The 21,673-nt window shown below is 33.3% G+C and overlaps 1 protein-coding gene across 1 annotated transcript in view; it reads left to right on the top strand.

Annotated features, from left to right (window-relative positions):
• Nucleotides 1–20,028, top strand: part of LOC143187512 (E3 ubiquitin-protein ligase Rnf220-like) — a 235,504-nt gene extending 215,476 nt beyond the window's left edge. Inside the window, exons 3-7 of the mRNA XM_076391729.1 lie at nt 10,321–10,592; nt 16,384–16,651; nt 16,854–17,311; nt 18,869–18,943; nt 19,175–20,028. Of these exons, the coding sequence (XP_076247844.1) occupies nt 10,512–10,592; nt 16,384–16,651; nt 16,854–17,311; nt 18,869–18,943; nt 19,175–19,246 (954 nt within the window). The 5' untranslated portion in view covers nt 10,321–10,511 and the 3' untranslated portion in view covers nt 19,247–20,028. The remainder of the gene's footprint in view (nt 1–10,320; nt 10,593–16,383; nt 16,652–16,853; nt 17,312–18,868; nt 18,944–19,174) is intronic.
• Nucleotides 20,029–21,673: the final 1,645 nt, after the last annotated feature.

Here is a 21,673-nt window from a genome sequence, read left to right as displayed (position 1 = left end):
CAATAAGGAAAGGAAAACGGAATATTGAGCGTACGGTACAGTAAGGCGCGAACATAAATTTGCGATCGTATTTAATTGAAAAGAGGGGAAAGGAAAACGAAGGTCGAGAACTGAGCAGCCAACAAAGAAGAGAATAAATAGAGAGAAAACGATGAGACCACGCGAAAGAAAAGGAGGACAGTGGGAATAGCGAGCGGAAGAGAAATGTGTAAAAATACGTTAAATTTCTGGAGAATACCTGTTTGGCATTCCCCAAATAAATTGCATCAGAAGTGAAAAAATGGACGTGTAGCTAGTTCAAATAAAATTCTTCACGTCGAAACAATTTACGACATTTGTAGAATCTTACTAATACAAATTTTTCAAAGTATTGGCATTATTGGTATTTTCACGACAACAGAGTTTAAAGAGATCATAGAGTAACAATGATTCGCCTTAAATAACGTTTACTAAGTACAATATCAAGTATAAACAAGTATAATATGTTCTACCCCGCATACGGGAATTTTTTTTTCGTTTCCTCGTTTGTTCCATGATGTCTTATGACATCATACATTCAGCTTGCTTAAGATCGTATGAAATCAAGTATATTGAACGTGTTAAGGTAATGCTGATTAATAATGAAATTTGAGTCTTATGATAAATACGATCGATTTTTGTCTAAAACTTTTTTGTAAGAGATTCATTATAGAACCTATATTTTTGAAAATACTTAGAAAAACAGCTACTAAACTATTGATTATTTAATCATTTTTAGCTTTTTTTCTATCAATTTTAAATAAAAATTGCAGGAGATAAAAATTGTTTATTTTTTTCAAATAAAGCGCTAAACATTTTTCCATAATTTTATCACCCTAATTAACAATAAGCAACGTTATTAACTTTTTAAACCCAACTTTCAAGATCGTTAAGGTTTAGTGTTACATATATTCATAAAAAATGATGAAAGACTTACCAAAGATTTACAAGGAAAGATTAAAGATTTCTCGTGTCGTGCAATTTTTCTTTAAAGTTGATGAAATTGAAGTTAAAAGTTATTGAAAAATCAATAATTTTGTAATTATTTCTTAAGAGAAGTTAAGTTGATAAAAAATTATGAAAAAATTCTCAGATTTATGAGAAGAAAATAACAAATTTTTGTCTTCTTTTTGTCTTGGAAAATGAAATTGAATTCAAGTTAAAAGTTATGGAAAAGTCGATAACATATGTAATACGGTAAAGGAGGATTCACACATAGCCCTAGCGTGACTTCACAGTGCCGTCTGTAACAGTGCTAAAAAGTATCATTTTCTAGCTTTAGAATGGAGCGATTCACACTTGGCCGTATTTTTTCCGTCAGTGCCCGATCCGTGCCCGTCCCGTGAAATCGCGCTGAGTGTCAATGCTAAAAATATCGTTCCCTTGTTTTCGAATAGAACGGTTCATACTAGTCCGTATTTTATCGGCCGTGCCCGAATCGTCTCCGTATCGTGAAAGTTAGATTTTCTTGGCAAACGATATTTGCTTTTTCACTGCAGGCCTCTTGAAATCAGCCGAAGAGGACCTTCTTTATGATCCTTCGAATCGCGAGTCGAATGCCTCACAGCAAGGGGCCTCACACCCAAAACACTTCACTTCTAAGGACAAAAATAAGAATAGACCTTCTAATAACGAAAATTCTAATTTCTATGTTTCTTATTAGATATTCCCAGTAACGTCACCGATTGATTCCTGCTATTTTTCTGATGAAAATAATAACAAACATGAAATAATTCTGATATTTTTTTGGAGTCTACTAACTCGAAAATGCTGAATAATACGGTCGGAATATGTTTGTTCGTTAGTGAAATTACGGAAATAACAGCATGGTACAGTTATGGTTACAGTTATGTGTGAATAGACCTTAATGCCGCGATTTCAAACAGGCAACGTCAATCTATCAAACTCGTAGGGCCTACCTTGAAGGACCTATCCCCCTGATCCCTATACTGGGTGTCTTATTTAATTGAGTACAGTGGAATATTTCGCAAGGGATAGAACTTATAAAAAATATGTTCTTACAAAAGTTCTTTGGTATGGAGATCTACATTGTGTAGTATTAACAGTTTCTATTTAGGTGGAGTGATGGGAGAAATATTAAAATCAAATTAGCTTTCTTAAATGGAATGCTATACTTTTTGTTTCATAATATAATGAAAGAAATTGAAAGAGGTGTTCGTGCAGCCGACAGCTAGCAGCGCGCATCGAGTGACTCTGCACAGTCTGCACCCAATGACTACGATAATGCTCTATACTCTGCTATAAGTAGAGATCGAGAACTAGTGCAAGTGCCATAAGCATCGATTTTAAATTTCACGTACCGCTTAAATAATCTTTCTTCAGTTATTTTTCGACACTGTTTAAGTTTACTTCCATTATGATTCGGCTTGCCATTGTACTTCTTGTGGAATCTGAAAGAATACTTGTTTCAAATAGTTCCATAAAAAAAGTCACATGCAGAAAGATATTGTAGGCTATGAACACTCCCCTCCAAAAGTATTAGCAAACTTTTAGAGTCTCTACTAGATTATGTGCTTACTAGACACTCAGATCACCTGCATTTGGAAAAAGTTTTAAAATTAGTAACAAATTACACTTAAAATACCTAAAACTTACGTCAAATGTGACTGACTTACTTTGCTACCGACACTAACGTGCACTAGCCTTGTGAGACACAGCGAAATTAGTAGAATATATCTCAAGTTAGACATAGTAAAGCCAGTAGAATAAGTCTCAAATCACATACAATATAACCAGGAGAACAAATCCCAAGTCAGATACAGAAAACTAAGTAGAATGAGGCTTAAGTCAGAAACAAAGAAATCAGTAGAATAGGTTCCAAGTTAAACACAGCAAAATCTCGTCTGATTTTAGTATGTAGAATCACTCCTTCAAATTTCTGATCATTGACTGTTTATATTGTAAAATGGAAGTAGGTTGGAGACAGTAAGTGTCCTAATATTTTAGGACGGAAGTGTATACATATAATTGGTCTACTACGTCTAATCATTTGTTTTAAAAATTATTATTGAACCAATTACAAAGGTTTCAAGAAGGTTTCAAGAAACCTTAAATAGGACTTTGCATTTACATACATTTCTCTAAAAAAGGATGGGTCCAATTGTTTTGCGATTATGGATCCCGCACCACACCATAACAGATTTTCCATATTGGATGTTACATTCTTGAATCAAATGAAGATTACTGTCTGACCATATTCTCGAGTTCTGATGGAAGATTACACTATTTATATAAAAAATGCATTTATCCGTTGTCATTAGTGTTCAAAGAAAAGGATCAAAAATTTATAATAAAAATTCTATTCGGGGTTCAATATCGAGGGGAAGAATTTAATTTCGTTGATTAGGTCATCTTTAATGTAGTCACTGTGATAATTAATTGGTGAATTTGCGACCTTTTTGCGACCTGATTGCCATTTTCATTTCCTAGAATGCCTACATGTTCTGTAATTCATACAAATTTTATTTTGTTTCGCTTTCGATAACTGTATAGTGAATTTCCTGGGGTTGCAAGAGGATTTCATTGTTCGATGGGATGTTTATTAGTGCTGATAAGGCATTTTTGGAATCTGTGAGTATAACGGTATGTGCATAGGAATTTTCGTACTTGTTTTTGAGGGGGTGATTAATGGCCATTGCTTCTACTGTAAGAATTGATGAGTTTATAACTAGTTTGGTTGAGAAGGAGGATTTAGAAGTGACCGCCGTATATGAAATGCCCGTTTTGGTCTTGGATCCATCGCTACAGATCTGGATGTAATTTCTATAGTGGTCGAGAATTTCTGCAGATTTCTTAGATTTCTTGCAAAATCTAGTACGGGTCGGTATCAGTCTTGCTATACATAGTTGGGTTCATGTTTATTTCCATGGGATGTATAGTTTATGGTGGTATCGTAAATTGTCTTCGCGGAATAGTAGAGGTGAATTTAGTGTCTAGTTCTCGTTCAAATTTATGTATTTTATAATAGAAGGGTTTAGGTAGCCGTCGCCGTTGATCGTATTTTATGGTAAGGCGATCCGAGTAAATGTTAGTAAAGGTGGCTTTTGTTTAGAATGATGAAAATTTTTATCGCTTGCATAATACATAGTAAAAAGCTTTCTTCTGAATTTAAACGGAAATTCGATTGGGGGGACTAGTCCTGAAGGCTGCAGTTACTATTCTCAGATCGGTGTTGTGTATAGAGTCTAATTTTCTTCAGACAGTAGCTATAATTTTGAAATTGGGAACAGTTACAGAATAACAGTATTACGAAAATTGGGGGAGAATAAAATAAATAATGTACGGTTGTCGGCACGTTCTATTCACATGTATATAGCAAATAAAAATGAATTCATTGTTGCGTTCGATCACAAGTGAGTGCATCTCGTAACGTACAGAGGGTTATATTTGACAGAGTTTTGCCTCTTCTTTTACTTTCAGTACTTAATAGAATCTGGATAACGCAGTGAACTGTCAAAAAAAAGAGACCGGGAATAAAAACTATTTAAAAAATGCAATTAATGAAATTATGGCAAAGAAAATTAGTCTATGAGAAGTAGCCATAAAATACTTTTTTGTATGGCAATACAAATATTTTTTGTTTTTGGATTTGATAAAATGAACTCACGAAGCATGTGCAAATATTTCGAAATATTCAGATGTTTATACATATGATCATTGCAAATTATTTTGAACTTTTAATACAAAACAAAAAGAGTTAAACATCATCTTTTCTTATTTATTTCAAGAAAACCTTAAGTGTTCGGTAATAGGCGAATTAACCATATTAATTAATTGGTCAATGGTAGAGTGGTATTTTATAAAATCGCTTTGGAGTGGGGATATTATACTGTTGTTTTCTAATACCCATTATAGTCTATCGTTAACTATTTTTTCTAGTAGCTTGCACTTGTTATTTATCAGCGATATATGAGTCGATAACTTTCTAATAATAGCGGATTCTTTCCAGGTTTGACAATTGGAATAACTGTACCTTCACTTTACGTTTCTGGGAATGTACCGTTCTTCTATATGATATTACAGATTTTTGGTAGGTGCTTGAGACCTTTAGGGGGTACATTCGTCAGTAATTTGTTAGGAATATCATCAGGTGTTTTGCACTTATTCAGTACCCTTATTATGCCATTAATTTGTTGACTCTATTTCACATTTTCTGTTCATAATTAAAAAGTAAAGATTAACTTTATTATTAAATATTATACTCGTATTAAAAGATAATGTTTAATACCATTTGTAGAATTTAGAAATTTCTGAATCTATCTCTAAGAACCCAATGGTAGCATGCGAGTGCATTAGTTAAAGCAAAAATATCTAAATAGTCTTGGGTTTGATGATATTATTTTAAGCAAAAAAATTCTTTTTGAAACTCAAATATAACAAATATGTAACCAATCTTATTAAATATGTAAAAGTGTATAACTTTCTGAAAGATGGTGAATAATGCAGTGTCTACTCTTACATAAGACTCATGGTGGTTTAATTTTCTACATATAACTTCAATTAGTAGTTTACAATTTACTTAATTATGTATAGAAAAGTTTTTAATTCATTTTAATGATTATATTTCTTTTAGAGAATAATACAAGAGAAAGAGAATGGATTCCTTGATAGTCCATTTAGTTATTGTTGCTCCTTAACCATCATCTATCGTGGACGATTCAGCATTTGTTGCACTGATTAAATTGATTAATGCAAGTCAGCTACCATCCAAGTAGGAACTTATTAAAAAAATTGATAAGTAATAGATGCCAAAACCTAAAAAGAACGTGTAACGCGAATAAACCACTATACAGGAAATGCATATTACAATAAATTTATAGACGAATATAAATACAGATGATTTTTAACCGTCTTGTGCTATTTTATCACTAACAACTTCTAATTTGAAGCATATACCTTACAAATGAAAAAATTATCGGTGGCCATATGAGTAGAATAACTGCGCGTACTTCATAGAATACAGTTTGCGAGCGCTAATTAGAGAATAAGATAGATAATAACTGTTGTTGCTGATAATGCACCAAATGTAAAAGTTATGTTAAGTTACTCGAGTTGTTACCAATGTCTCGTGTCTCATAAATCTTCAAACTTGATTATCTTGAAAACTAAACCAAAAACGAAAAAATTGTATTCTTTATATTTTTCTTATTCTTTCATAAAGCATCACGTCCTGTCTGCTTATACATGTCAGAAATCACGTCGACTGTGTTGCAGTTTTTGGGGTAAGTGCCGTGAGGTTCATTACAGTCTTCTTACCAAAAGGCATAGCTTTCCCTACTCCGAGGCCAGATCCTTTAGGAACAATAATCCTATTGTTTAGTGATACGACGTCGGGCCGCTTGTCTTCTCTAACCACTCGCTCTTCTTCCAAACAGTCACACAACATCCGATAACTGGGAGGCCCAACGTAGCCATCAACCATCAGTCGCCAACGGGACTGTTTAGTCTCGTACACCCTTATTCAACCACACGCAGGCTAAGGCCCTATCATAAATCCATCAAAGACCAGTCATCGTTCGGTCATCCTTCTCAAATTCTCTGTTAAAAATACGTTGACGCTAACATATATGCTATTCGGAAACACTCTGTATATCTGGTTTGTTTGGAGCGCTTCAGTGAAAGCTGTTGGAGAGAGAAGTAAATCCAATATGTAAATTCTAAGGACTGGTCTCATGAAGACTATACCATCAGTAATCTTCATTACGTTTGTCATAATTATAATTTGGAATACAATAAAATATGTCATTAAACCAATACACAGTGTCAAAGAACTATAGGTACGAAGTTGGTTATCCTTTTTATCTTTTGTTATTTAAAATATATTTCTTTCTATCGGTACATAAAATGAGGACTTTGTTCCCACCCTCCAGGACGAAAGTAACAATGACAGTAACAGCGGAAAACTGCCATAGCTCTTTGACTATTTATCACATGAAGTTGAAAGGTGGATCAAATGACAGACTAATAAACATACTTTTTGATGGCATACGTTTTGCTTTTATACCTTTAAAAGAAGATTAGCAACTGAGCTAAATATAAAAAATGTTACTTTTGTCTCGTACCCTATTTTATTGAAAATTGGCAACTTCTGTACTCTTTCTGTACTTAAAAGCAAAAAATATTGTGGATGAAAAAAGAGATAGAGAAATAACAGACATAGATCAAGCAGTAAAATCTATTATAGAATTCTGTTTTTAGACAATCGAATACTACTTACGAAATATCTGATGCTATTTATTATTAATGAATTTGTAAATATTTTATTGAAGTCTGCAAGCATTCATTCTAGTTTGATATCAGTTTGTTTAGGTTGAATACATTTCAAGTATATTTATTATTCAAGTATATGAATTTCAAGAATGAAACGTAGATATTAATGTTGACTTGCATTGATACGAATATACAGTGGTGCTGGCGTATCAGTCCGGAATTCTCCCTGGTTTACGATCCATTTCTATCCCCACCAATTCTTGGAATTGGCACCCCGCGTGACACACGACAAACTGAGTAGCCCATAACGAACCTCAATGACCTCGCTACCCCGTGTCGGATATCCGTCTCTCACTTACACTCAGTATTTCTCACTCTACCTTCACACTCGTACCGATGAAAGCAAGCCAAAGAGAAAAACATCCGAGTATTCCTAAAACTAGGATGATCCTTGATAATAGTCCAGATATGGTCTCGACCTACGGACCGTTAATCCGGCAGCACTGTACTTAATCTCAGCCCTAATACTGACATGCAATAATGAGGAACGATGAGCAAGTTGAAATGAGACGAACTATGAAAAAAGCACACTTGTTAACTTGGAATGACGAATTATAGATCGCAAAAATAGGAAGAGAGTTTCTCTAGTTCTTTCTACAAGTAAATGTAACAAGTAATAGCCATAAACATGTTTTCATGAAAAAAGACTAACATCGTCATATACTTCCTATTAACTGGAATAATTGAAAAGAAAAATAATTGTTTTCTTTTATAAATTCTTATAAAGGATAACGAATATTATTTACAATGAGTAATTATTTAGGACATGGTCCACATAACCGATTTCCATAACCTTGAAACCTGTTGCTAAGGTTAATATTCTGAACATGTAATCATCGCTGGGTTTAGTTTCCGAGATAATCACAAAAAATCTTGTTGCGTGCATGGATACAGGGTCGGTTTTAGTAGGAGGGCAGAGCGTGCATACACGCAGATGGCTTAAATCTTAGAGCGACGAATAATGTACTTTAAAGAATAAAAATAGTTTTTGTATTCTCTGAACGTCGATTTACAATGAAAATTAAACGTAAGACTAACGTTACAAATTTTATTGTAAAACTAAGAATGTTACCGAACATTCACTGTAAGAACATACACATTACTGTAAACGTATTTGGTAACTATGAAAATATTCAACAATTGGAATCTCCGACAACTCTATGATTATATTGTATATTGTTTCGAACCACATAACTAAAAGCATAGACAGGTTTGGAATTTGCAGACGTTAATATAACGTTTTACATAATAATTAATTCACTGTGTCAAATATTATTGATGAATTGTGAAGTAAGAAAGCTAGAAGAGTGCAATTCTAACTTATTATTTGAATACAGTGAAAATAAATACATCAAACATTTTTCTGGATTCTTTTACTTCTGTTAATTATATGTAACTGTCATAAATACATACTAACATTAGATTCCCATTGGTTGAGTTAAATTATGAATTTACTTGTTATTTACAATGATAGGGCAGCCAAATGTTTCTAGTGCGCAAGCGGCTAAAAGTCCAAAACCGGCTTTGCATGGATAACATTGGGTGTAATGTGGGGTAATGTGGATTGCGTGGTTAACAGTGGATAGCGTTAATATTTCTTGTAATTTTGGTGGTACAAGCGAAGTTTAAATTAAGGAGATTAAAGCAGTTAATTTTTGTCATTGTAATTTTGGTCGTTGAAGGAATGTTTTATATTTCATTTCCGTATTCCACTCACCCCATATACCCCTACACACGACCCAGTGTTAACTACGCAACATCCAAAACGTAATGGCTTCAAATTATGAGTAAAAACCATAAATAAATAGCTTTAATAACAAATCATAAATTAGTAACTTTGATCAAATAGAATCTCTTCCGGAAACATTGAAAATACAAAATTCGCGCCAAATACTTAAGGTGCCTCTAAATCTTTCAAAAATTGTTATAGAAAGAAATGAGCTTTCCAGAAACTTTGCGTTATTTAAATTTATGAAATTATAGATAAGGTGCGCAAGTGCCTAGTATGTTAGCTTACAGTGATGGGACGTGTAACATTTACATAATAAATATCAGTGTAACTACGCTGGATTTGGTTAGATAGCAGCAAATTGACTATAAATTTTTCTAAAATGTTTAACTACTAGCTTAGTCAGATTTAACCAACTTGTGAATAGCTACAACAGAGTATACTATAAGCTAAAATAGTGCGCACTTACGCACCTTATCTATGATTTCGTAAGTTTAAATAACGTAAAATTTTTGGAAAGTCCAGTTTTTTCTATGACAATCTTTGAAAGGTTTAAAGGCACCTTATGTACTTGACATAAACTTTGCATTTTTAATATTTTCGGTGGGATTTCACAAATTTTTGTAAAACTATCCATATATCTATTTAAATTGAGTAAAAATGTGGCAGTAGAGAAGTGACGGTAAAAAATTGGATAAACATAGTCAATAATAAGAAGAAGAACAAACAAATATGAACAAGTAATCGGTTATGGGTATTGCCAGTTCTTGTGATCTTTCTTGCGTGGAGGATTAGCATTTCAAAGGCGAGCGGATCGCAGCATGCTGTGGTCCGCCCATCCAGCCCACCATTTTATTGAGCCTTGCGATCCTACGGGAGAGACAGGTAAGGGGCAAGGAGTGCTTTACTATTCTAGCGATCTTAAAATTCACTTATCTTTGACACAGCATAGCTCAGCTTCTCATGGACCAATTTTCTCCCAGTTGCACTCACCTACTCCTCTATATGCCCCATTACTGTTGTTCTTGCCTTTTTATTGAAAAACGTTTTTTACATAGTGTTTTACATGCCTATCAATAGGTTTGAGACCAAGACTGATTCGATTTACGTACAATCCGCACCCACATTCGTCCAAGCATAAAGTGTTAATTACTTGGCGTGAGACTCTACCAAGTCTCCTGATTTTTATAGAAGTAGGAAACTAAAGCAAGTATACCTTGTAAAGTATCGGAAATAATTTCATTCATTATGAGTTAATCGATGTTAATGTCATTTTGTTATAGGTAAAAAGAAGTTTCCTTCGGATCCGACATGTTGTCCAGCCTGTGGAGTCACTGTAAGGCCACAGGAATTGGAACAACACTTCGCTCAAGAACTTGATCGACTTTATAAAATATCTTCGGCGTCTTCTCGAGCGCGAACATCAAGGACAAATTTACCTGCGGGTCATTCTCCGGACCATCCTCATGGGCCGATGCTTCATGCCCCATCAGCTACTGATGGAACGCCTCATGGACGATGGGAGACTTACAAGAGAATTAAAGCTAATAGACAGGTAAATAAAATGCTACTTTCTGTAACGATTTGAGATGTTCTATCTATCGAAAGAAATATAAGGACAAAATAAGCAGGAAAATTGAAAACATGTTAATGTACTGAGTGAGTTACTTACGTAGTTCAGTTCATAAATTCATGATCTGGGATAGGAAAAGAGGCTGGAAAAAAAATGCTTGTCTTGCTTCTCAATATAATCAACTTTTATTTCAATACACTTTTAAAAGCTTCAAATGAATGGCTCTATACCACTATCAGATTATTCAGATAGTATCAGATAGTATAGATAGTTTGTCTTAAGAATGTTTTCCAATGGTGTTTTCCATTTGTTCATCGATAGTAAACTTCCTTTTTGGAAGATCTGCTTTTAATTTTTAAAATAGAAAATAATTGCGATTAGCCAGGTCTGACTTATATGATACGTGATCCATTGGGCACTGAAGCTTAATTTACAAATAGTAGTCGTTGGTAAGGCAGCAGTGAAAACTGGCGCATTATTCTGTAGCAATCACACTTTATGACTAATTTTTCTATGGAATTTTTCAACGATAACTTCATGTAAATGACTTAGAATATTAGAATAATATCCAATATTCGCAGTGGTTTTTGGTTGTTTCAAGTCTATTAAGGGAACGCTTTCACAATCCTAATCTTTATTCTCATAATCTTTCTTGCTTTTCGTGAGTTACACTTCTTTGGCTACTAGTTCTTTTTTTTATACTATACCACTGACTCTCTTTTTAATGTAGTATCATAATACAATATCATTGTTTTATTGTCAGTTAGTATCTGGATTTGATAACTCTTTTTTTGACCATTTCATACAGTTTCAATCATTCTTTCCGCAATCTGAATTTCCGCTAGTTTTCAACAGCACGAAGAAAATTAATACGGAACGCCATCATGCACAAACCACAAGTTTTGTCTGATATTCAAGAGGCGCATCACATAATAGTTCTTGAAAGTCGTTCCATAAAAATTCAAGATAAACAATCCTATCTAGTCGAGTTGGAGAAAAGTAAGGTTGTAAAAGATAGGCATATATTGAAGCACAAGGTGGACAGTTCGAACAATTTTTGTAATTCTTCATAATTCGAAACTTATTAAGATCTGAGTTCAATTCGTAGTATTCAAAATATTATTGCGTATGACTAGAAAATTTAAACCGATTAAATAGTCAAAAATTACTCTTACTCACACGTTAACGCTAAATTGATGTTCATACTTTAATTACATAATGGCACGTATATTTTCATTCGTCTACTGCTGAAAATTATGAAAATTAAGTACTCCATCCTTAGTGAACTGAGCTTCGTTTGTAAATAATACAATATTTAGGAACTGTCGATTAACGACACACGTCTGTCAAAACCGCGTACAGAAGGTTACGCATGGAAAAAAAGCAATATTAAGAAGCCGTGGTATTCTTTGAGCGTATATGGATACAGATGAAGAGCAATTGCTGTACGTTTTTTACTCCTATTTCACTATTGTTTTGACCAATGCGATACAGAGTTTGTTCTTCCAAAACTACTGATTTCTTGGTTTTGCATCTACCAGCATTCAGTGAGTATATTGGAAATATGCACAGTCAATAAGACAACCAAATTTTTCAAATCTAAACAGCAAATCTTAAAATAAATAATTCTATCTATGTAACTAATACTCTAAACAAAAATACATGCATTTCTACTTAGTATGTCTAGCATTAAAAGGCCATTATCTGAAACAAGGACTCACAATGCACTAATACCATTTACGACAGAGGATAGAACAGAAATTCTTATTAACGATACATACATTCGCAGTAGCATTTTGTCTGCATAAGATAACTTGTAGATTCCTATGTCACAAATTTAAAAAACTAGTCACCCTTTTTCAAAAACAATAAATGTTGACCATGCATGTGGAAAAGTGCACTTATATTAAGAACAATATACAAGGTATTTGGTAACAGATGTTACAAATTTTAACAAGTCATTCTATATACTACAATAAGATGAAAATTAAGGATTATGAAATTGCATTTAGGGTTCATGTTTGATTGAAAGTTATTAATTGTAAAAAATATACCTAAAATGCGTGAGAATTGTATCTGGTTTGGGATTTATTCTACTGCCGACGTGCATTTATCAGATCAGGCGTAGTGATATTAGTAAAATGGGTGCTCAAGTCCAATGCATTTCACGTGTATCTTAGACAGTTTTAATAAGCTGCTTAAGTTAAGATTCTTTAATAACTTATAGACGAAGTCTCAAATACAATACGATATTTTTGATTGTCCTCTTATTTTGGCACATAGAATCACTTCTTAAAATTTCTGACACCTGTTGTTGAACACTATAGTCTACAAAAAGATTATACAAGCAAATCTAGAAACAGTAACAGTATCAGCAGCATGTCATTAAAAACTATGAGATTTAATTGAACAACTTTTAAAAACTTCCATTTTGCTAGCAGATTTGAATAATTTCTTAATAAAAAGAAAAAAAAACTTAATAGCGGTCCCATAAAAACGATTTAAGAGGAAACTATAAAATACTCTTCTGGAGTCACTTAAGACCCTTATAATAGTGATCACTTCCCAATTATCATATCAGAAACAATCTCAGAAAGTCACAAACAATTGTGTATCTTATCAGATATGGAATACAAAAACTTATAGACTGGAGTATATCTGGAGTATATGGAGTATAACAGCAAAGAGAACACTGACTCAATAGTAGATAACTTCATTAAAGTGCTACAAACAAGGCAATATACCTTTAACGAACAACAAGCTCTGGAAAACTCTGTACCATGATGAAATGAGAACTAGTAGACTGCAATCAAAGCTATAAAATATATTCAACACATCCTTTAAGACATTAAAGGAATAACCAACATCAGAAAAGAAAAGAAAATATGAACAACTACGTACTATATCTCGGAAAACAATTAAAGAAAGCAAATAAAATTCCTGGTAAATTTTATACATTTCATAAACAGTAATATCCCCTATAATACAACTGAGAAAAAATCAAGAAAATTAGTGAACCCACAAAAGGTTTGCATCAGTACTTAGTCATTAACCAATCTAACGAGGTACTCAGAAAACATGTTATTGCGCATTACAATCCACACGTTATTGCAAACGAACTTGCCAAATCTTTTAGTCAAAGCTTCAGTAATAGTAATATTCAATTACCATTCTAAAATATACAACTTTCCATCCTTGTTGAGAATTTCAGTACTACATTTGTTAGTATTTCGGATGCTGTCGCCTCACGTGTGTTTTTAATTCTATTACGTAGTTCATTCACTGTGTGGACGACAATTTTAAAAACTTTCGATTGAGGTAATTCCGAAGAAAAAAGTCGCAGGTGGAAAAGTCTAGCGATCTTGGACGCCATGTTACTGAGTCGCCACGTCCGATCCACTTGTTACTAAAGTTTATATTCAATCAGTTTCGCATTTATACTTCACAATGAGGGGCACCGTCGTTCCTGGAATTATAACTTGTTTCTTAACGTCAGTGGTATACCTTCCAAAACATTGAATAGGTACGTTGCCAAGAATCTTAAATAAATTGCCCCATTAATTATTCCATCAAAAAAGTATGGCCCAATTATCTGAGGATGATGAATTCCGCATTATATTATTACGGGCTGTCTGTATTAAACATTATTTTCACGTATTCAGAATGGGTTGTTTGGCGACCACATCCTTGAACTTTGACTGAATACCATTCCGTTCGTATCAAGAACACATTTGTGTTCTTTAAAAAAAGTTTATATGCAGTCGTAGGTATATACAGTTTTAATTTGTTTTTTTTTTTTTGTTTACAATACTATGAACAACTTAGAAAGTCCACTACTAATTGTCACTGTTCGAATGGATGTTCTTGAACAATTGCTAAATACGTTAATCTCGTCTGCTTCTGATCAACTGCAAGTTCATTGCTTTTCTTTCAATTTCCTTGAAAACATCCACAATTTCCTTCACTGCCGAAGGCTTTGATCGATTTGAATGACGTTCGTGAAATGTTTCACTCACTTTACAATAAGTTAGATAACTCATCGTGTAACAGAACTAATTTTATTTTTTTTCGACACTGTGAAAATCATTGTTACAATATCTAGATGTTGTGTTACACCTAAACTATTTGTTAAATTGATTCTGCATTAGAAGAATTGGAAAACTGGAATTGTGTACAGAATTCAAGGGCAATAACATCACAGTATCAACACACTGGATGAGCTACGCAAAAGAATCACAAACGCATATGTAAACAATAACACCATGCGGTGCACATCAGATAACGCTAATTCCGACAGCTCGTCAACGTTGACGTCTCACATCTCGAAATTGGCTTTTGCGAAATACTCAAAGAAGCAGTACTTGAAAATACTTTGGTGTCAGCTACAAATATATGTAATAAAAAATATAGGGTCCAATTTGAAAAATTAAACATAACCATGCCAAGACTTTCCAAGGTCAATGCAAGATCAAATATTCACCACAACATGCCCCCATAATACCATACAATACCATTTGTCTAAAACATTTTTCCGTGTGATGCATAGTTTACGAGATATTTATACATTTTCAGATAAAATGATCACATTGTACACATGTTAAAACTTTTTGTTGTAGCCGAAACAATAAGAAACGTTCATGAACAAAGGAATAGCAATAAACGATAATAATTATGCAAAAAGTAAGATAGATTTTTGAGGGCTATTTCAGCCTTTTAAATGAGTGAGACACAAAATAGCGTATAATAATTATTAAATAATTCTGAAGTATTAAATAATTCTGAACATACCCATGTGTACGTGAACATTTTCTGTTGTCTTCGTGTCGAAAACCTTCCTTCTAAAAATGTCCCACGTTTTCTAATGGAACCTGCATATCGTTCATTTGTTGCTATAGTAACATAACTTAAAAATATCTGGTTTCGAGTTATTAGTCGTTATTTCTTGAAGAAAAATGCGATATTAGCTCACGAGATAGAAACACCCTACTTGATGCAACACATTTTGTTAAGGGGGTATTCTGGTCTAGACGTAGATCTCTTTAAGGCATTTTTCAGAACTTTTTTTAATTAATCAGAAGACTGTTTCGTACTAAACTTTTACGTATATGTTTATTAATATTTAATGTATATAAATTATTTTTTTCAAGCGGAAATAATAAAAATTCTACGACCTATGTATCCTTGCACTACGTCTGTCAACGTCACTCGTGGACATAATTTCAGTTGTCCTACTAATCTGAGAGAAACGAGTAAATAAGCATCTTCAACAGTGTGGATATGGCTATGATATGAACCAAAATAAAGTAAAAATTTTACAAACTAAACGAATAGCGACACTTCTAAGCTTGAAGTTTGAAACTTCAACACTTGAGTTTTAAATTGTTTAGATATTTTTCGCCATTAGCATATTAAAATAATTAGAAACAATTAAGATTCTTTTTAAATTTTTATTCACATCATAGCCGCATTCATAGTGATAAAGATGCTTATTTACTCGTTTATTTCAGGTTAGTAGGATGATTGAAATTATGTCCACCAGTGACGTTGACGGAGACGTTCTACAAGGACACATAGCTCATATAATTTTTACTATGGTCACTTGAAAAAAAATTACATACATCAAATATTAGTAAATAAATGTCCAAAAGCTTAGCACGAAAGTGTCTTCTGATTTGTTAAAAAAATTCGAAAAAAGCCTTTAAAAAATGTTTGTCTAGATCAAAATACCACTTTAATACAATGAACCAATCCTACGAATGTTTTGTGCATACAGGCTAGAATCCGCGTGAAGAATCGGAAAAGAAAAGCGGATGAACCTTCGTGTCCCGTTTGCAGTGAAAGACTGTCTGGTACGCCTGAAGAATTGAATCAACACGTCGAAAGATGTTTAAACAAACATAATAATGGCAATTCCGCGGGGCAAAATAATTTAGATGAAGAAGAGGTAGATGTTGAAGGAGACGCTGAAACTTTCGAGGAATATGAATGGGCTGGACAAAGAAGAGTGCGAGCCACTTCAATGCTTGTTGGAGGATTTTCTGGTATGTAGTATTCCATATTTCATTATTATCATTACTATCAATGATTCTTTCCTAAATATTTCAAAATGGTCTATAATAAAATTTAGCAGTATTAGTAACTACATATCAGTATCGTATATTATCTGCTATTAGTTAAATATTTGGCGAAATCTCATCTCCGCAGTTAAAGAAACGAATAATATTTATTTTTGGGTGTTTTCAGCTGCAGGACTGGCAACATCATCGAGTAATCGATCGTCAGCCGGAAATGGTGGGTCAAATCAACAAGACGATGAGGATGTAGATCTTGTGGTTGACGGCGACGATGTTGCCGAGTTTGGTCCATCACAGTATTCCGAAGCTGATGTGATTGCACCACATTTGGAAGGTACGCCAAGGGAACAGAAAGAAAGAGATGCACTTCGAGAAGCTGTGATTTCGCCTAACGCGCCAAATACACCACACATAACACATACACCCGAGCAGATCAGTCAAAGTTTAGTTGAAGTGAAACCTGAGCCAGGAGCAACGACACCTTTGATGCACTCTGAACAAGAAGAAGGCATTTCGTCTTCGCCTAGAAGAGATGGCGATACACCGGTGATTGAGGCTCTTAGAGGAAGAATCCGAGAATTAGAAGCTGAAATTCGAGGGCAACCATTCAAGTGTCTCATCTGCATGGTGAGCTTTCACTTTTATTCAAATGCATATACGTACGAAGAACAAAACTTGATTGCCAACAATTTTTAAGAAATAGCAGAAAATAATATTTCTACACAAATAATGGAGATTATGACTTATGTTAATAACATACATATAAAATATGTATAATGCGATATTTTATCGATTCTTACAAATCTTTTGAATTTTAAAATTCCCATTTGTGAAATTACATGAAGTAAAATAATTTTACGTATATAGTCGCTCATTGAGCCACTCATTGAATAGTTAAAATAAATCATGTAAAATGGGTTGTATTGCGTTATAAGTTGTTTTAGATAATGCAAAATTTCATTTTAAATTCAATTCAATGAAGTGTTGAAATTGGTGACCATCAGGAATACAAATATATGTTTAAACGTTCTATTGAACTTTAGCGTCCTTTTAACTATCTCCTATATAATGAATACTCATGTATAAAAATGATATGTTACAACCATCACACTGGGATTCTAAACCTTTGAATCGGTCAAGATCTGATTAAAGAAACATACTACAAAATTGGCTTTTTTTCTACTGCATTGTCAAGCATCCTTTTGACGACCGAAATTACAATGATAGAAATTGACTGTCCTGACCTCCTTAATTCAAGTTTCACTTAATCAGTGAAATTATTAAAAATTTTAATGTTACCTAGTATTAAGCAAGCACCCAGTATTCCATACACCACTCAGTGTTAAATACGCGCCCAACGAACTTATTTGGTAATATTTCAGAAAAATTGTTTAGAATGTTAATCTTTTAGTAACATATGTCAAGGTCGTCGAAATTAATGATATGGAGCATTTTCTAAATAATTATCAAAAACCCAAATAGCCTGGAGAACACTCAATAGCGAAAATAGGAAACGACTAAGGAAAGACGATTAAAGACGGTTCATTTCATATATGAATAATTTGACATCTATCGGAAAAATATCTACCAAACCATGCAATAATGTTTGGTAGATCGATTGGTATTTATCGATAAAGACTTTGTGATTATGTCGAATGCTTTCCTAAAGTCCGTATATGTATGCGAGAAGTTGGTGTTATGCAAAGGAATACGGGTCTGATTGGCGTATAAATCCCCACTTCAGTTCAGAAGTCCAAACACATTAACCTACCGTCACATATATTGTCTCCATTGGCTGAAAGATATGTAACGAAGATCGACATCGGATCGTGTCGAAAAAGCGATTCTTGTACCATCCCGCTAGCCAACTTTTCGCGGACTTACAGTACATGAGTCCACTTACGTACATATACGTTACATTCTAATGATAAACAATTAAAGATAAATAATTATAAATTGTCCATAGCTGAAATAGCGAATATTAAAAATCGGAAAAGACCTTCGTGTACAGCTTTGGTAATGCTATTATTTCTTGTTTTGTTATCTAACTACAACTTAATTTTAAAAAATTGATGTCAATAACATGTCCAAATCGATTATTGACAAGTAGAGTCAATATACTAGAAGAGGTATTAAATTTACTGTTGTTGATGGTCAACAGAATTTTTTCATCTATGTTCATAGGAGCAATACAAGAAACCTGTGACTTCTGTCTGTTGTTGGCACGTGCATTGTGAGCAGTGTTGGCTGCATACATTGGTAAGTAATAGCTACTTCGAGTTTTTAGTAATGATTCATAAAATGAAGCTTCTCAAAACTATTCTTCTCAATGTCATTCAATTGAAAGGTATTTTAAGCAGTAAAAATTCATATTTTAAAGCAATTGAACGATGTTTTATTAAAATAGGGCAATCGTCTTCGTATCGATCAGATGTATAACTGTTGATAAGTGAATGAAAAAGTTGTGGACAAAATTCATGTCTCTTTCAGGGTGCGAAAAAGCTCTGCCCGCAATGCAACATGATAACATCGCCCTCAGATTTACGTCGAATCTACATGTAACGGAAATTATGTGTCAAAGGAGAAGTGGCCAACTGTGGAAGTGATACCTATATGTAGAAGTTGACATTGGAAAGGTCAACACGTTCCAAGTGCTGGAATTTTGTAAATATATATGTAAATATTCACACATCTCGTTAACTTAATTCTTTTAGATTAAACATGTACGATTTTGCACTATGTCGTTAATAATTTAAGCGTGGTAGGCGCGCGTGAATGACGTCTCGATCGGAACAACCACAAAAAGGTTGACCGAATTTTGTTTGTAATACACTTTTCCCTCCGATTAAGACTTCATTGTTTTCTATTCAATTTTTTCTATTTATCTTGAAGTTTCGTTATTATAGTTAATTATATACATACCACAAGATTATATCCGTAGTGGAAAGTCTTTCCATAGTAAAGTCCTCGAACAAAATATTATGAGAAAAGTTCAATCATGTACGTACGTCATAGCAAGTATTCCGCTAATTTGAATGTAAGTTATGTGTATTATTAATTATATGCATACACGTGTGTATAATTAATAGATATGTATATTTGTGTTGTTTCCTTAAATACATACCCTGTTTTTGCACTTCTTAGGCAATTATATTGTTAATCTCTATTATTTATTATAATGTCAAATGGAAGATATTTCATGTACGGAGCCAAGCATTGATATGGAATTTCATTCAAGTCGAGGAATTCACGCGTACCTGAATTTCTAGTTATTACTTAAAGCGGTTAGCAACTATCTTAACCCTAGAACTGTACACTATTTGACCAGTAAATTATAAACATAAGCACTGAGATCACTTATTTTTACTATGTTTGTACAATATTTTAAAACTTTGCTTGCCGTGTAAACTTAATTTGAAGATTCAGTTTGCATCTTTTTCTAGGATTTTACACTCTAGTGGGAACAAAAGTATATAAATAGAAATATATTTTTATTTTTATTTTGCGTTAACAATTGTGAAAAAGCAGTTTTTTATTTTTTTTAATTAGTTCTGTCTTTAGAATTTACATTGTACGTAATTCAAATATTACATGTTCTATGGTTGTTCTTCTCATACACTGTGGCGTATTTATTTAAAAATTTTGTTACCATAATTTTATTATTTATAGTTCTTTAAGTTAGTTTTACAAAAGCTACATTTCATCACATGTTACACAGAGTGTCTCAGAAAATGTGGGACATTTTTGTAAGGTAAGTTCTAGATACGTAGACAATGAAAAAAGTTCATGTGCACATATGCTCGGAAATGCCTAGTTTTTTAGTTGTACGCTCTTTTGTGTTGCGTAAAACGTTAGCTCAAATCCTCTAAAAGGGAAGAACAGCAAGGGTACACTTTTGGAGAGTAGGTTTTAAACACGAAGACGATATAAAGGGTCAAATGTACATGTGCCCAAAACGAGCAGTCTTTTAGTTCCACGCTATTTTCTATTGCGTAAAACGTTGACACATTTCTTGCCTGCGCGGTGTGCTATATCCCACTAAAGGTTCGACTCGGCTCAAGGCCCAGAAATATTCCGGCCTCTTGAATGAGTGACGCACAGCCATGAATCTTAAAGAAAGTATCATACTGTACGGATTATAAATTAACGTATAATTAAAAAGCGAAGCGTTTCCGGATATACATATGTATGTACATGAAGTATTTTCATTGTCTTCGTTTCTAAAATCTACCGTCTAAAAATGTCCCACATTTTCTGATACACTCTGCATGAACATAATAACACTAGTGCAAAAGTTCATAATATAATGCATTACGCAATGTTATGCATCGAATAATATTTGACATAACAATATCAGATTTATTACCTGGAAGTCTTCAATTAATGATAGTGTCTGCGTATCTACATATTTTAGCATACCAAGGTGAGGTCAATCAGGGAACCCAATACTGTTTCTCTTCAGAACATTGTTTGATAATCTTCACATTTTCGAATATTTAAGATACAAATTTTCAAACATTTGAAATACAAAATCAGTCTTTGAAACTTTCAAATTTTAAACTTAAAAAAAATATCCAAATTGTTGAACACCAAATTTTCAAGTATTTAAAAGGCAAACTTTTACTTTCACATATTTGCCAATTTTCGAATCTTTGAAGTATTTTTACGACTGTTACTATTACTGATTTCAAATTTCTAAAACCATCTATATTTGAGTTTTTATACTTGAGTTGTAAGCTTAAACAAGGTGATTCCATCTTGGTATGATAAGCGTTAAAAGACAAAGGCCATATCATTTAACACAGTGTGAATCATATCGTTCACATCATAATAATGGCACAAAAGAAAGAAAATCTATCGCTTGAGTACAGATGATCTCGTTGTACAATTCTAGGGTTAAATTTGCCTTTTTCTGGATCTATTATTCTCTTAATCTTCTTCTGGAAAAACGATGTCTGTGTTTACAATTCACCATATTGGATTTACCAA

This window comes from Calliopsis andreniformis, unplaced genomic scaffold (genome assembly GCF_051401765.1).
Source record: "Calliopsis andreniformis isolate RMS-2024a unplaced genomic scaffold, iyCalAndr_principal scaffold0048, whole genome shotgun sequence".
In the NCBI taxonomy this organism is placed as follows: Eukaryota; Metazoa; Arthropoda; class Insecta; order Hymenoptera; family Andrenidae; genus Calliopsis; species Calliopsis andreniformis.
This window is presented reverse-complemented; position numbering and strand designations above follow the sequence as displayed.